This window comes from Chlorocebus sabaeus, chromosome 12 (assembly GCF_047675955.1).
Source record: "Chlorocebus sabaeus isolate Y175 chromosome 12, mChlSab1.0.hap1, whole genome shotgun sequence".
NCBI classification, from domain to species: Eukaryota; Metazoa; Chordata; class Mammalia; order Primates; family Cercopithecidae; genus Chlorocebus; species Chlorocebus sabaeus.
In genome coordinates, this window is record NC_132915.1 from 50,269,214 (window position 1) to 50,284,032 (window position 14,819).

A 14,819-nucleotide genomic window follows, 5' to 3' on the forward strand; every position below is an offset into this window, starting at 1 on the left:
GTGCACTTCAGCCTGGGCGACAGAGCGAGACTCTGTCTCAAAAAAGAAAAAATAATACTAATAGCAATGATTAACTCTCTAATAATATTTCTTGAACTCCCAATATTACATCTCAAGATGGAACACAACTAAAACACCAATTACTGGTAGCATAGCAGAGAAGAGTGGCAGGTGTGTTGAGCGTCAACTTTTTTTTTTTTTTTTTTTTTTTTTGAGACAGAGTCTTGCTCTGTTGCCAGGCTGGAGTGCAATGGCACGATCTTGGCTCGCCGCAACCTCCGCCTCCTGGGTTCAAGTGATTCTCCTGCCTCAGCCTCCCAAGTAGCTGGGACTACAGACGTGTGCCACCACACCCAGCAAATTTTTGTATTTTTAGTAGAGACGGGCTTTCACCATGTTGACCAGGATAGTCTTGATCTCTTGACCTTGTGATCCATCCTCCTCGGCCTCCCAAAGTGCTGGGATTACAGGCGTGAGCCAGAGCATCAACATTTTTAAAAAGTGAAAGAGCATTTATTGGAGGGGAGAGAAGCATCACTGGAAGGCACACTGCTAGTTTTACCTACCTGTTGGCAGGAGGGAGCAGGTTAGTGGGTAGCCTAAGGAAATGTACTGATTTTTGAGAAGGTACAGGTGGGAAATAAGTCTAAAATATTGGAGAAAGGCCTGGATTAGAAGTATGGGTTTATATTCCTCAACATATAAGTAAAATTTAAAACTATGAAAGTAGATGAACTTTCACAGAGGAAGAACACAGAAGCTTAAGGAAGCAGTTATTTCAGGAATGAGGGCATGGTACTTTTTTATATGGAAAAGTATGGAAAGAAAGACTGAGAAAATACCCTTGAATTAGGCATTTAGATGACCATTAGAAATCTTAGCAAGGGCAGTTTCGGTGGAGTGACAGGGCCAATGTCTACATAGCAGTTGTGTTAGGGTATTTTTATTCCAGAAAGCAATGACTCGGACTTCAACTAACTCAAAAATACTTATTGCAAGGATTCTTAGGTTTCACAGAAATCCAAGGACAGAAACTTTGTTTTTGGGAGTATCAAGAACAGAAAGATATCAGGCACTGAGACTGTATCTCTCTTTTTCTCTTTTTCAGGGGCTGCGTGGTATCAGTTTCTCTTGTGGCTTCTGTTTTTTTCTTCTAAAGACTCATCCATCCCTTTCTAAGCTTCTTATGCTTTTTTGGTGATAAAATACATACAACATGCCATTTTAACCGTTTGAAAGTTTTCAGTGGCGTTTAGTGCATTTACAATATTGTGGTGCCATCACGACTATTTCCAGAATGTTTTCATTACCCCACAAGGAAACATTAAGCCCGTTGAACAGTTAGTTGTTCCCCATTTCCCATTTCTCCAAGACCCTGGCAACCAATAATTTGCTTTCTGTCTCTATGTATTTTCCTTTCCTTTAAATGTCATTTAAATGGAACCATACAGTATGTGGCCTTTATGATTGGTTTCTTTCACTTGGTATAATGTTTTCAAGGTTCATTCATGTTGTAGCAAGTATCAGTACTTCATTCCTTTTTATAACTGAATAAAAATACCATTACATGGGTATGCCACATTTTATTTATGCATCAGTTTATGGACATTTGGGTTGTTTCTACCTTTTGGCTATTGCAAGTGATGCTGTTATGAATATTTGTGTACAAGTTTTGGGTGGAACAGCTTTTTCAATTCTCTTGGTGTGTATATATCAAGAAGGGGAATTGCTGGGTTGTATGGTAATTCTGCTTAACTTTTTGAGGAACTACTAAACTGTTTTTCCACGGTGGCCGCCCTGTGTTACATTCTTGCAAGCAATATAGGAGGGTTCCAGTTTCTCCACGTTCTTGCCAACACTTATTTTCCATTATTATTATGGTTGCCAACTAATTGGCTGTGAAGTGGTATCTCATGTGATTTGGGTTTGCATTTCCCTAATGACTAATAATGTTAAGTATCTTTTCATGTACTTATTAGCCATTTGTATATCTTCTTGGAGAAATATCTGTTCAAGTTCTTTGCCTATATTTTTGAAAAATAAATTACCTGTTGTTGAGTTGTAAGAGTTCTTTGTGTATTCTGAAAATAGACCCTTATTTATAATTTGCAAATTCTCCCATTCTATAGATTGCCTTTCATTTACTTGATAATACCCTTTAATGAAAAAAGTTTTTGACTTCAACAGAGTCCAATTTATCTGCTTTTCTTTTGTTGCTCAGGTTTTTAGTGTCATTTCTGTGAATCCATTGCCAAATCCAAGGTCGAAGATTTACCCCTGTGTTTTCTTCTAGGAGTTTGATTGGTTTAGTCTTTATATTTAAGCTGTTAACCCATTTTGAGTTAATTTTCATGTTTAGTGTCAGGTAGGGACCTAACTTCCTTCTTTCGCATGTGAGTATCTAGTTGTCTCAGCACCATTTATTGAAGAAATCATTCTTTTCCCCATTGAAGGATCTTGGCACCCTTGTCAAAAATCCATTGGGTATCTATATATACATAATTTCTACTCTCCAGAGTCCAGAAATAAACCCATACACTGTTCTATAAGTCTGTCTTTATATGTACTAATACCACACTGTTTTGATTACTATAGCTGTATAGTAAGATTAGTGTGCATGAGTTCTCCACATTTTTCTTTTTTCAAGATTTTTTTTTTAGCTATTTGGGGCCCCTTGCAATTCCACATGAATTCTGGGATTGGCTTTTTCATTTCAGTGAAAAGGACTCTTGGAATTTTGATGGGGATTGCATTGAATCTATGGATCACTTTGGGTAGTATTATAGTTTTAGAATATTCAGTATTCAAATCTATGAACACAAGATGTCTTTCTATTTATTTAGGGCTACTTTAATCTCTTTAGCATGTTCTATACATTTTGGTGTATAAGTCTTTCCCCTTGGTTGAATTTATTCCCAGGTATTTCATTCTTTTGAGTGCTATTGCAAGTGGAATTGTGTCTTAATTTCTTTTTCAGATTTCACTGCCAGAATGTACAAACACAGCTAATTTTTGTGTGTTGGTCTTATACCCTGCAACTTTATTGAATTCCTTTATTAACTCTATTAGTTTTTTTAAAATATTCTTTGGGATTTTCTCTGTATAGAATCCTATCATTTGCAAGTATAGTTTTATCTCTTCCTTTCCAGTATGAATGCCTTTTCTTTTTCTTGTCTAATTGCTCCGGTTAGAACATCCAGTACAAAGTGGTGAAACTGGGAATCCTGTTTTATTCTTGATTGTAGAGAAAAAGCTTTCAGTTTTTCACCATTGAGTATGATTTAACTGTGAGTTTTTCACAATTTTTCTTTATCATGTTAAGATAGTATTGTGAGTGTTTTTTACTAGAAAAGGGTGTTTGTCAATGCTTTTTCTGCATCAATTGAAATAGTCATGTGGGCTTTTTTCCTTTGTATTATTAGTGTTAAATATTACCCTGATTGATTTTCTTATGTTGAACAACCTTTGCATTTCTGGGATAAATCGTGTTTGATCATAGTATATAATCCTTTTAATATGCTGTTGGATTCTGTTTGCTTGTGTTGAGAATTTGTGCATCTATATTCATAATATGTATCAGTCTCTCAGTCTCTGATTTTCCTTTTTTATGGTGTCTTTGATATTAGGATAATGCTGATCTCTTAGAATAAGTTAGGAAATACTCCCTTCTCCTATTTTTTTAAGGAAATTGAGAAAGATTGATGTTAATTCTTTAAGTTTCTGGGAGAATTCACCAATGAAACCTTCTGGTCTTGAACTTTTCTTTGTTGAGAAATTTTTGATTGCTGATACAATCTCTTTATTTGCTATAGATCTGTTAAACTTTCTATGTATTCCTGACTCAGTTTGACAATTTTTGTGCTTCTAGGAATTTTTCGATTTAATCTAGATTATCTAATCTGTTGGCATGCAGTTTTCCACAGAATTCTCTTACGATCCTTTTTATTTCTGCAAGGTCCATATAAATGTTTCCATATTCATTTCTGATTTTATTTGCATGTTCTCTAATGGTTTTTTCTTAGTCTAGCTAACAGTTTGCCAATTTTGTTTATCTTTTCTAAGTTCCAGTTTTTGGTTCTGTTGTTTGTATTGTTTTCTTATTCTTTTTTTTTTTTTTTTTTTTTTTCTTTTTTTTGAGAGGTGGAGTATTGCTCTGTCTCCCAGACTGGATTGCAGTGGCGTGATCTCAGCTCACTCCAACCTCCGCCTCCTGGTTCAAGTGATTCTCCTGCCTCAGCCTCCTGAGTAGCTGGGATTACAGGTGTCTGCCACCATGCCCGGCTAATTTTTGTATTTTTAGTAGAGATGGAGTTTTACCATGCTGTCCAGGCTGGTCTCAAACTCCTGACGTCAGGTGATCTGCCCACTTTGGCCTCCCAAAGTGTTGGGATTACAGGCATGAGCCACTGCGCCCAGCCTGTTTTCTTATTCTATACTTAATTATTTCCACTCTAAACTATTATTTCCTTCCTCTACCTTTGGGTATATTTGCTCTTCTTTTTCAAGTTCTTTGAGGCATAAAGTTGGGGATATTTATTAGAATTATTTCTACTTTTTTAAAAAAATGCCCTTTTAAAACAGGCATTTATTGCTATAAATCTCCCCCAGTACACTGTATTTGTGCAATTCCATAAATTTTGGTATTTTTATTTTTATTTTCATTTGTCTCAAAGTATTTTATAATTTCCCTGTGATTTCTTCTTTAATCTGTGGGTCATTTAAGAATATCCTTTTTACTTTCCATTTATTTGTGAATTTTCCAGTTTTTTTTGGAAATCTGTTCTTGATTTCTATTCCATTGTGTTTATGAAAATACTTCGTATGGTTTTAATCTTTTGAAATTTATTGAGACTTGTTTTGTGGTCTGACATGTGATAAGTCTTAGAGAATGTTCCATGTGGTCTTGAAATGAGGATCCTTTATATCCTTATTAATCATATGTCTAATATGATTAATATGTCTAAATATTCTATTATTGAAGGTAGAGTATTGAAGCCTCCAACCATTACTGTAGAGCTAGCTATTTCTCCTTTCAATTCTGTCAGTGTTTATGTATTTGGGAGCTCCATTGTTTGATTTGTATGCGTTTATAGTTGTTAAATTTCTTTCTTTCTTTCTTTCTTTTTTTTTTTTTTTTTGCAAGATCTGTTGTTGTTTTATTGCTTGAGTATCGATGGTATAAAAATACAGTACTCAAGAGCCCATATCATCAGTTACAAAAAAAAAAAAAAAAACAGAAAACACTTATTCCATCTTTATAAATAGACAGGTTGCTCTAGGAAGAGAAACCATGCAATAGACACTAAAGTAAGCTTTAGAAACAAACATTTAAATCTTTATTCTCAATTTAACATTTTCCAAAAGCACATCGTTTTATTTTAGTCTTTCGAAATAGAATAGTACCAAGTAAATTTAAAATGTGCCTTGTTTCTGCCTTTCTAGATGCCATTACCTTTGCTTACTAAGCCACTTCTTGAGTTAAAGAAATAAAACATACACACTGCTTTCTAGAGCTTAAAATTATGTCTCTTTCAATTAACACCCATCTCTCCAGCAGAGGGAGCAAATAAGCTTTTGTATTTTCGTTTCTACCAAAATAACTTCTTTGACTTACTACGTACTTTTGTATAAAACATTTTGAATGCTACATTAAAGAATAAATTTGTACTAAGAATGTATTTAAGTCAACTCAATAGTGCATGTTAAATGTTCATAAAATCTCCCAGGTGTAGGTCTTATACTTTTCATTTTGCTAAAGTCACTACGTCCATGAAAATTTAATTCTAAATATTAGCTAAACAAAGAAAACTTACTACTTTTTTTCTGAACACATTAGAATTTAATCAGTTTATATTAGTACAAATGATGGAATGTGGATATTTTTCATCTCCCATATTTTTTTTAATTATACTTTAAGTTCTAGGGTACATGTGCACAACATGCAGGTTTGTTACATATGTATACATGTGCCATGTTGGTGTGCTGCACCCATTAACTCATCATTTACATTAGGTATATCTCCTAAGGCTATCCCTCCCCCCTCCCCACAATAGGCCCCGGTGTGTGATGTTCCCCTTCCTGTATCCAAGTGATCTCATTGTTCAATTCCCACCTATGAGTGAGAACATGGCGGTGTTTGGTTTTCTGTTCTTGTGATAGTTTGCTGAGAATGATGGTTTCCAGCTGCATCCATGTCCCTACAAAGGACATGAACTCATCCTTTTTTATGGCTGCATAGTATTCCATGGTGTATATGTGCCACATTTTCTTGATCCAGTCTGTCACTGATGGACATTTGGGTTGATTCCAAGTCTTTGCTATTGTGAATAGTGCCACAGTAAACATACATGTGCATGTGTCTTTATAGCAGCATGATTTATAATCCTTTGAATATATACCCAGTAATGGGATTGCTGGGTCAAATGGTATTTCTAGTTCTAGATCCTTGAGGAATCGCCACATTGGCTTCCACAATGGTTGAGCTAGTTTACAGTCCCACCAACAGTGTAAAAGTATTCCTATTTCTCCACATCTCTCCAGCACCTGTTGTTTCCTGACTTCTTAATGATTGCCATTCTAACCGGTGTGAGATGGTATCTCATTGTGGTTTTGATTTGCATTTCTCTGATGGCAAGTGATGATGAGCAGTTTTTCATGTGTCTGTTGGCTGTATGAATATCTTCTTTTGAGAATTTTCTGTTCATATCCTTTGCCCACTTTTTGATGGGGTTGTTTGTTTTTTTCTTGTAAATTTGTTTGAGTTCTTTGTAGGTTCTAGATGTTAGCCCTTTGTCCGAGGAGTAGATTGCAAAAATGTTCTCCCATTCTGTACGTTGCCTGTTCACTCTGATGGTAGTTTCTTTTGCTGTGCAGAAGCTCTTTAGTTTAATGAGATCCCATTTGTCAATTTTGGCTTTTGTTGCTGTTGCTTTTGGTGTTTTAGACATGAAGTCCTTGCCCATGCCTATGTCCTGAATGATATTACCTAGGTTTTCTTCTACGGTTTTTGTGGTTTTAGGTCTAACATTTAAGTCTCTAATCCATCTTGAATTAATTTTCGTATAAAGAGTAAGGAAAGGATCCAGTTTCAGCTTTCTACTTATGGCTAGCCAATTTTCTTGATTAATCTAGTGTGAATTGATTCCAACTGAGCATCAACAACATACAAATATTCTGCTCCTATGAAGTTCTATTTCTCCCCTTTATGTTGTTATTGTCCCTAATTACATGTATATACATTATGTGCCCATTAATGTAGATTTATAATCATTGTTTTATGCATTTGCCTTTTAAGTTGCACAGTAAGTGAAAAGGGGAGTTATAAAACAAAAGTATAATAGTAATGGCTTTTATATTTACCTGTGTAATTACCTTTACCAGAATTCTTTATTTCTTTGTATAGCTTCAAATTATTGTCTAGATTACTATGTAGTGTCCTTTCATTTTAGCCTTAAGGACTCCCATTGACATTTCTTGTAGGGCATGTCTATGGATAACAAATTCCCTCAGCTTTGTTTTTCTGTATATATCTTAATTTCTCCCTAATACTTGAATTATAGTTTTGTTGGATACAGCATTTGTTGATGACAGGTTTTTTTTTTCTTTCAGTAAAAAGCGTTATCCTGTTCCTTACTGGACTCCATGGTTTCTGATGAGAAATGAGCTGTTAATCTTATTAGGAATCACTTGTATGTGATGAATCACTTCTCTTTGCTGCTTTCAAGATTTTCTGTCTTTGTCTTTTGAAAATTTGACTGCAGTATGTCTTAGTATGGATCTCTTTACCTTTATCTTTCTTAGACTTTATTGAGCTTCTTAAATGTATGAATTTGTATCTTTTTTTTGGCCATTACTTTTCAAATATTCATTCTGCCCCTTTCTCTCCTATCCTTCTGGGATTCCGGTTATGCATACCTTGGTATGCTTGATGTATCCTTAAGCTCTTTTCATACTTTTCATCTTTGTTTCTTCTCTGTAGACTGAGTGATTTCAGTTGACATATCTTTATGTGAGCTGATTCTTTTGCCTGTTCAAGTCTGCTATTTAATCCCTCTAGTGAGTTTTTCATTGCAGTTACTGTATTTTTTAGAGTATAGAGCTCTATAATTTGTTTGGTTCTTTTAAAAAAGAACTCTTTTTGATATTCTCTTTTTTCTTTTCTTGTAGTGTTCTCCTGGTTTCTTTTAGTTCTTTGTCCATAATTTTCTTTAGCTGAATATATTTAAGAGAGTTGATTTCAAGTCTTTGTCTAGTAAGTCCAATGTCTTTGCCTCCTCTGGGACATTTTCTATTAATTTCTTCTGTGAATTGACAAAGCTTCCTTGTTTCATTTTATGCTCCATATTTTTTTGAAAACTGGACTTTTTTTGAATGTTAAAATTCAGTTTAATTCCAAGAATAAAAAAAATTATGGTAAAATATATAACATAAAATTTAATTTTTAAATATACAATTTTATGACATTAAGCATTAATGTGACATTAAACATTAATTAAGCAACTATTACCACCATCCAGCTTCAGAACTTTGAAAAATGAACATTTTGCATATTATAACAGGGTAACTTGGAGTATTAGAGTCTGTCTTTTCCTCATTGTTTGTTTTTGTTTCTTGCTGTGGGCTATGTTCAGTGACTTCTCAAAATTGTAAAGCCTGTCTGTATTCTTTGTCTTTGAAGGCTCTATTATTTTAGCCAGTGATTAGCTAATGTCTGCTGTAGAGTTCCTTGAACACCAGAAGTCAAAAAAAGGAAAACAAAAAAGACTCTGCCTTTCCTCCATAACGTGATTATTACACGTTGTATGCCTATATCAAAATATTTCGTGTGCCCCATAAATATATACACCTACTGTGTTCCCACAAAATCAAAAATTTAAAAAATACTCCACTGCCACTTCTGCTTCTACTTTTTTAATCTCTACCTATTATGCTGCTATTTCTGAATATGCATCTTCTTTTTTAAAAAATTGTAGTGATAAGTACATAACATAAAATTTACCCTCTTAACCATTTTTTTTTTTTTTAATTTTTTTGTGGGACACAGAGTTTTGCTCTTGTTGCTCAGGCTGGAGTACAATGGTGCAATCTTGGCTCACCACAACCTCCACCTCCCAGGTTCAAGCAGTTCTTCTGCCTCAGCCTCCTGAGTAGCTGGGATTACAGGCATGCGCCACCATACCCGGCTAATTTTTTCTATTTTTAGTAGAGATGGAATTTCTCCATTCAGTAGTGTTAATGTGAATGTATATTCATATTGTTATGAAACAGATCTCCAGAACTTTTCATCTTGGAAAACTGAAACTCTAGCCATTAAACAATAACTCCCTTTCTCCCACCCTTCTCCCTAGCCCGTGGTAACCACCATTCTGTTTTCTTTTTCTATGAATTTGTCTTCTTTAGACACTTCACATAAATGGAATTTTTTGTGTGTGAATGACTAATTTAATGTAATGGCCTTAAGTTTCATCCATGCTATAGCATCTAACATGATTTTCTCTCTTTATAAGACTGAATAATATTCTTGTTATGTATATCCTGCATTTTGTTTATTTATTCTTTCATCAGTGGACATTTGGATTGCTTTTACCACTTGGCTATTGTGAATAATGCTGCTATGAACATGGGTTTGCAATATCTTTTCAAGATCTTGTTTTCAATTTCTTTGGGATATAGACCCAAAAGTGAGGTTGTTGGATTATATGGCAATTCTAGTTATAATTTTATATTTATATAAAATAATGTGTAATTTTTTAAGGAACTGCCATAATGTTTTATATAGTGGTCACACCATTTTATACTCTTACCAAGTGTACATAAGGGTTCAAATATCTCCATATCCTTGCCAACACTTTTTATTTTCTGATGTTTTTGTTGCTGTTGTTTTTATAGCCATTCTAATAGGTATGGGCTGATATCTCACTGTGGTTTCGATTTGGTTTGGTTTTTTTTGCCTTCTGATTAGTGATATTGATTGTCTTCATACGCTTGTTGTACATTTGTATATCATCTTTGGGAAAATGTCTAAGTTCTTTGCCCATTTTTATATGCTTCTCTTTTTTTTATGCTACTCCTTTTTTAGCTGCTCTTTTTTCCTTTTGTTGATTCTCCCTCTGCCCTGTCTTTTTCAGTTTCCAGTTACTCTGCTTTTCCTGCTAATTCTGCATGTGCTTCTCTTTTCTCCTATACTTCTTTCTGCTGTTTTTCATTTTTCTTTCTCTGCCTGCTTTTTGAGTATCTATTCATTTTGCTTCGGTTTCTCTTTTTCAACTTCTGATAATTCTGTTACGTTTTCTGCTGATTCCACATAGCTTCTCCTTTATCCTATGTTTCTCCTTTTTGCAGGTGTTTTTCCTTCTGTTGACTCTACCCTATTCTTCCAACTTTTCCGTGTGCTGATTTTACCTCTGCTTCTCCTTGTTCCTGTGTTTCTCCTTCCTGCAGCTATTTTACCTTCTGCTGACTTTGCCCTGTTCTGCTTCCCTCTTCTTTCAGCATCTGCTAATGTGGCCTCTGCTTCTCCTTGTTCCTGTGCTTGTCCTTTCTGCAGCTATTTTACCTTCTGCTGACTTTGCCCTGTTCTGCTTCCCTCTTCTTTCATCATCTGCTGATGTGGCCTCTGCTTCTCCTTGTTCCTGTGCTTCTCCTTTCTGCAGCTATCTTACCTTCTGCTGTCTTTGCCCGGTTCTGCTTCCCTCTTCTTTCAGCATCTGCTGATGTGGGCTCTGCTTCTCCTTTTTCCCATGTTTCTCATTTCTGCAGCTGGTTTTTTTTTTTTTTTTTTTTTTTTTTTTCTGCTGACTCTTGCTTCCCCCCTTTTAGCATCTGTTATTTTGGCCTCTGCTTCTCCTTTTTCCTATGCTTCTCATTTCTGCTTCTGTTTTTGCTTTTGCTGACTCTGCCTGCTTCCCCCTTCTTTCAGCATCTGTTGACGTGACCCCTACTTCTCCTTTTTCCTGTGTTTCTCCTTTCTGTAGCTATTTTTCCTCCTGCTGACTCTACCCTGCTTTTGCTTCCACCTTTTAGCATCTGCCAATTCGGCCTCTGCCTCTCCTTTTTCCTATGCTTCTCATTTCTGCTTCTGTTTTGCTTTTGCTGACTCTGCCCTACTTCCCCCTTCTTTCAGCATCTGTTCCTGGCCTCTGCTTCTCCTTTTTCCTGTGTTTCTCATTTCTGCTTCTGTTTTTGCTTTTGCTGACTCTGCCCTGCTTCCCCCTTCTTTCAGCATCTGTTGACGTGGCCCCTACTTCTCCTTTTTCCTGTGTTTCTCCTTTCTGTAGCTACTTTTTCCTCCTACTGACCCTACCCTGCTTTTGCTTCCACCTTTTAGCATCTGTCAATTCGGCCTCTGCTTCTCCTTTTTCCTATGCTTCTCATTTCTGCTGCTGTTTTCACTTTTACTGACTCTGCCCTACTTCCCCCTTCTTTCAGTGTCTGTTCATGGCCTCTGCTTCTCCTTTTTCTTGTTTCTCCTTTCTGCAGCTGTTTTTTTTCTTCTTCTGACTCTTGCTTCCCCATTTTAGCATCTGCTGATTTGGCCTCTGCTTCTCCTTTTTCCCGTGCTTCTCCTTTCTGAAGCTGACTTTGCCCTATTCTGCTTCCCTCTTGTTTCATCATCTGCTGATGTGGCCTCTGCTCCTTGTTCCTGTGCTTCTCCTTTCTGCAGCTCTTTTGCTTTCTGCTGACTTGGCCCAGTTCTGCTTCCCTCTTCTGTCAGCATCTGCTGATGTGGGCTCTGCTTCTCCTTTTTCCCATGTTTCTCCTTTCTGCAGCTGTTTTTTTTTCTGCTGACTCTTGCTTCATCCCTTTTAGCATCTGCTATTTTGGCCTCTGCTTCTCCTTTTTCCTATGCTTCTCATTCCTGCTTCTGTTTTTGCTTTTGCTGACTCTGCCCTGCTTCCCCCTTCTTTCAGCATCTGTTGACGTGGCCCCTACTTCTCCTTTTTCCTGTGTTTCTCCTTTCTGTAGCTATTTTTCCTCCTGCTGACTCTACCCTGCTTTTGCTTCCACTTTTAACATCTGCCAATTCGGCCTCTGCTTCTCCTTTTTCCTATGCTTCTCATTTCTGCCTCTGTTTTGCTTTTGCTGACTCTGCCCTACTTCCCCCTTCTTTCAGCGTCTGTTCATGGCCTCTGCTTCTCCTTTTTCCTGTTTCTCCTTTCTGCAGCTGTTTTTTTTCTTCTTCTGACTCTTGCTTCCCCATTTTAGCATCTGCTAATTTGGCCTCTGCTTCTCCTTTTTCCCGTGCTTCTCCTTTCTGAAGCTGACTTTGCCCTATTCTGCTTCCCTCTTCTTTCATCATCTGCTGATGTGGCCTCTGCTCCTTGTTCCTGTGCTTCTCCTTTCTGCAGCTCTTTTGCTGTCTGCTGACTTTGCCCTGTTCTGCTTCCCTCTTCTGTCAGCATCTGCTGATGTGGGCTCTGCTTCTCCTTTTTCCCATGTTTCTCCTTTCTGCAGCTGCTTTTTTTTCTGCCGACTCTTGCTTCATCCCTTTTAGCATCTACTATTTTGGCCTCTGCTTCTCCTTTTTCTTATGCTTCTCATTCCTGCTTCTGTTTTTGCTTTTGCTGACTTTGCCCTGCTTCCCCCTTCTTTCAGCATCTGTTGACGTAGCCCCTACTTCTCCTTTTTCCTGTGTTTCTCCTTTCTGTAGCTATTTTTCCTCCTACTGACCCTACCCTGCTTTTGCTTCCACCTTTTAGCATCTGTCAATTCGGCCTCTGCTTCTCCTTTTTCCTATGCTTCTCATTTCTGCTGCTGTTTTCACTTTTACTGACTCTGCCCTACTTCCCCCTTCTTTCAGTGTCTGTTCATGGCCTCTGCTTCTCCTTTTTCCTGTGTCTCCTTTCTGCAGCTGTTTTTTTTTTTTTTTTTTTCCTGACTCTTGCTTCCCCATTTTAGCATCTGCTAATGTGGCCTCTGCTTCTCCTTTTTCCTGTGCTTCTCTTTTTTGCTGCTGTTCTACCTTTTGCTAACTCTGGCTCCACATCTGCTTCTCCCATCTTTCAGCATCTACTGATTCTGCTACTTTTTCTGATGATTTTGCCTCTGCTTCTCCTTCTTCCTATGCTTCTCCTTTCGAAGCTGTTTTTCCTTTTGTTGACTCTACTTCCACTCTGATTCCCCCCTTTTCATCATCTTCTGATTCAGGTGCTTTTTTGATGATCCTGCCTCTGCTTTTCCTTTTTCTACCTCTGCTTTTCCTTCTGTTGATTCTGCATCTCTTTCTGCTGATGCTAATTTCCTTTCTGCTGCCGATGTTGATCCTGCTGCTTTTGCTCCTCCTTGGTCTTCTACATTTTGATGTGTTATACTATTTCTGACCTCCTCATAGCTTCACATTTACATGGCCCTTAATGGCTGTTCCATTCCTAATTACACTATATGTTTCCACTCACAAATGCTCCACTATCTGTTTTTCAATTTCTAATTACCCTATACACACTACCTTAAAAAGGAATGTGATATTAAAGTAATGGTACTATGTCGTAGGCAGCTGGTTAACTGATGGACTAGCTGTTACACAGCCCTTAGATGCTCACTTCTAGAACAGTCACCATGGCACAGGCTGGGAAGCAGAAAAACTAGAGACTCCCATGTTACAGAATGCAGTCTAGGACTACATAGACTAGGTAATCCATAGTCCATAGAAGGGAATGTACCTGAGTGAGCAATCCTTATTATCTCTGCTGGAAGTAGATTGAGGTGTAAGTGAGCAATGAGGTAGTAATGTAAAAGAAGTTACTTAATTTTGAGAACTAGATAAAAAGACAAGAGTGTGCAGAGGACAGCTAAGTAGCAATGTGGAAAATTTTTATCCAGTCAAAAAGGAAAGACTGTAGACAAGTAAAAGAATGAAATCGTGTCCTTTATGGCCACCTGGAGAACTCATGTTAAGTGAAACAAACCAGCCACAAAAAGATAAATATCACATATGTGGAAGCTAAAAAAGTTGATCTCATATGCGATGCCAAAGAAAGTTGATCTTATATAGAGGCAGAGAGTATAGAATAGTGGTTACTAGAAGTTAGGAAGAGAAGGAGTATGGGACAATAATGAGAGATTGGTTAAAGGAAACAACATGAGGAATAAGTTCATATACAGGGAATAAGTTATGGTGTTCTAAAGTACTGTAGGATGACTATAGTTAACAATAATTGTTATTTTCAAAGAGCTGGAAAAGAGGATGTTGAATGTTTCAACATAAAGAAATGATAAATATTGGAGATGATGGATATGCTATTTATCTTGATTTGTTCATTGCACATATGTATGAAAATATCACTCTATACCCCATAAATATATACAGTTATTATATATCAATGAAAAATTTAGAAAATTTTTTTAAAAAGAGAAGAACAGAGGGAGCAAGGTTTTCTGGCAAATAGAGTTGAAATTAAGAGCACAGAATTGAAGGGTTGATCACAATTGAAGATGTAATATCATATCCTTTGATGCTAGAAGGAAGGAAGGAATTGTTGGCATTTTCCACTTCCATGATGGTATGCAGGTGTTTTACTGTTATTTTTCCCTTTCTGTTATAGGTCCTGAATCTGTTCCTCCTTCTCTTCTTAAATTAGTGATGAAACCCATAGCAACTGTTGGAGAAAGCTACCAATATCCTCCTGTGAACTGGGCTGCACTTCTCTCTCCACTTATGAGGCTAAATTTTGGTAAATATCATGTGTTTTTAAGTCTTCAGACTTTGATTTTAGTATTTGACCTGAATGGAAAAAAGATTCTGTGTCATAATGTGTAGTGACTGGATAGACTTTTCAGATCTTGAGGTTTGTCATGTTGGATGTGATGGTTGGTTTACTTTC

The 14,819-nt window shown here is 36.7% G+C and overlaps 1 protein-coding gene across 5 annotated transcripts in view; it reads left to right on the forward strand.

The window, feature by feature from the left end:
- The window catches only part of FOCAD (focadhesin), a 322,164-nt gene that overhangs the window by 288,051 nt on the left and 19,294 nt on the right, over positions 1-14,819 (forward strand). For all 5 annotated transcript variants that reach the window (XM_073021655.1, XM_073021653.1, XM_073021657.1 and 2 more), the window contains one exon: positions 14,541-14,669. In XM_073021655.1, the coding sequence (XP_072877756.1) occupies positions 14,541-14,669 (129 nt within the window). The remainder of the gene's footprint in view (positions 1-14,540; positions 14,670-14,819) is intronic.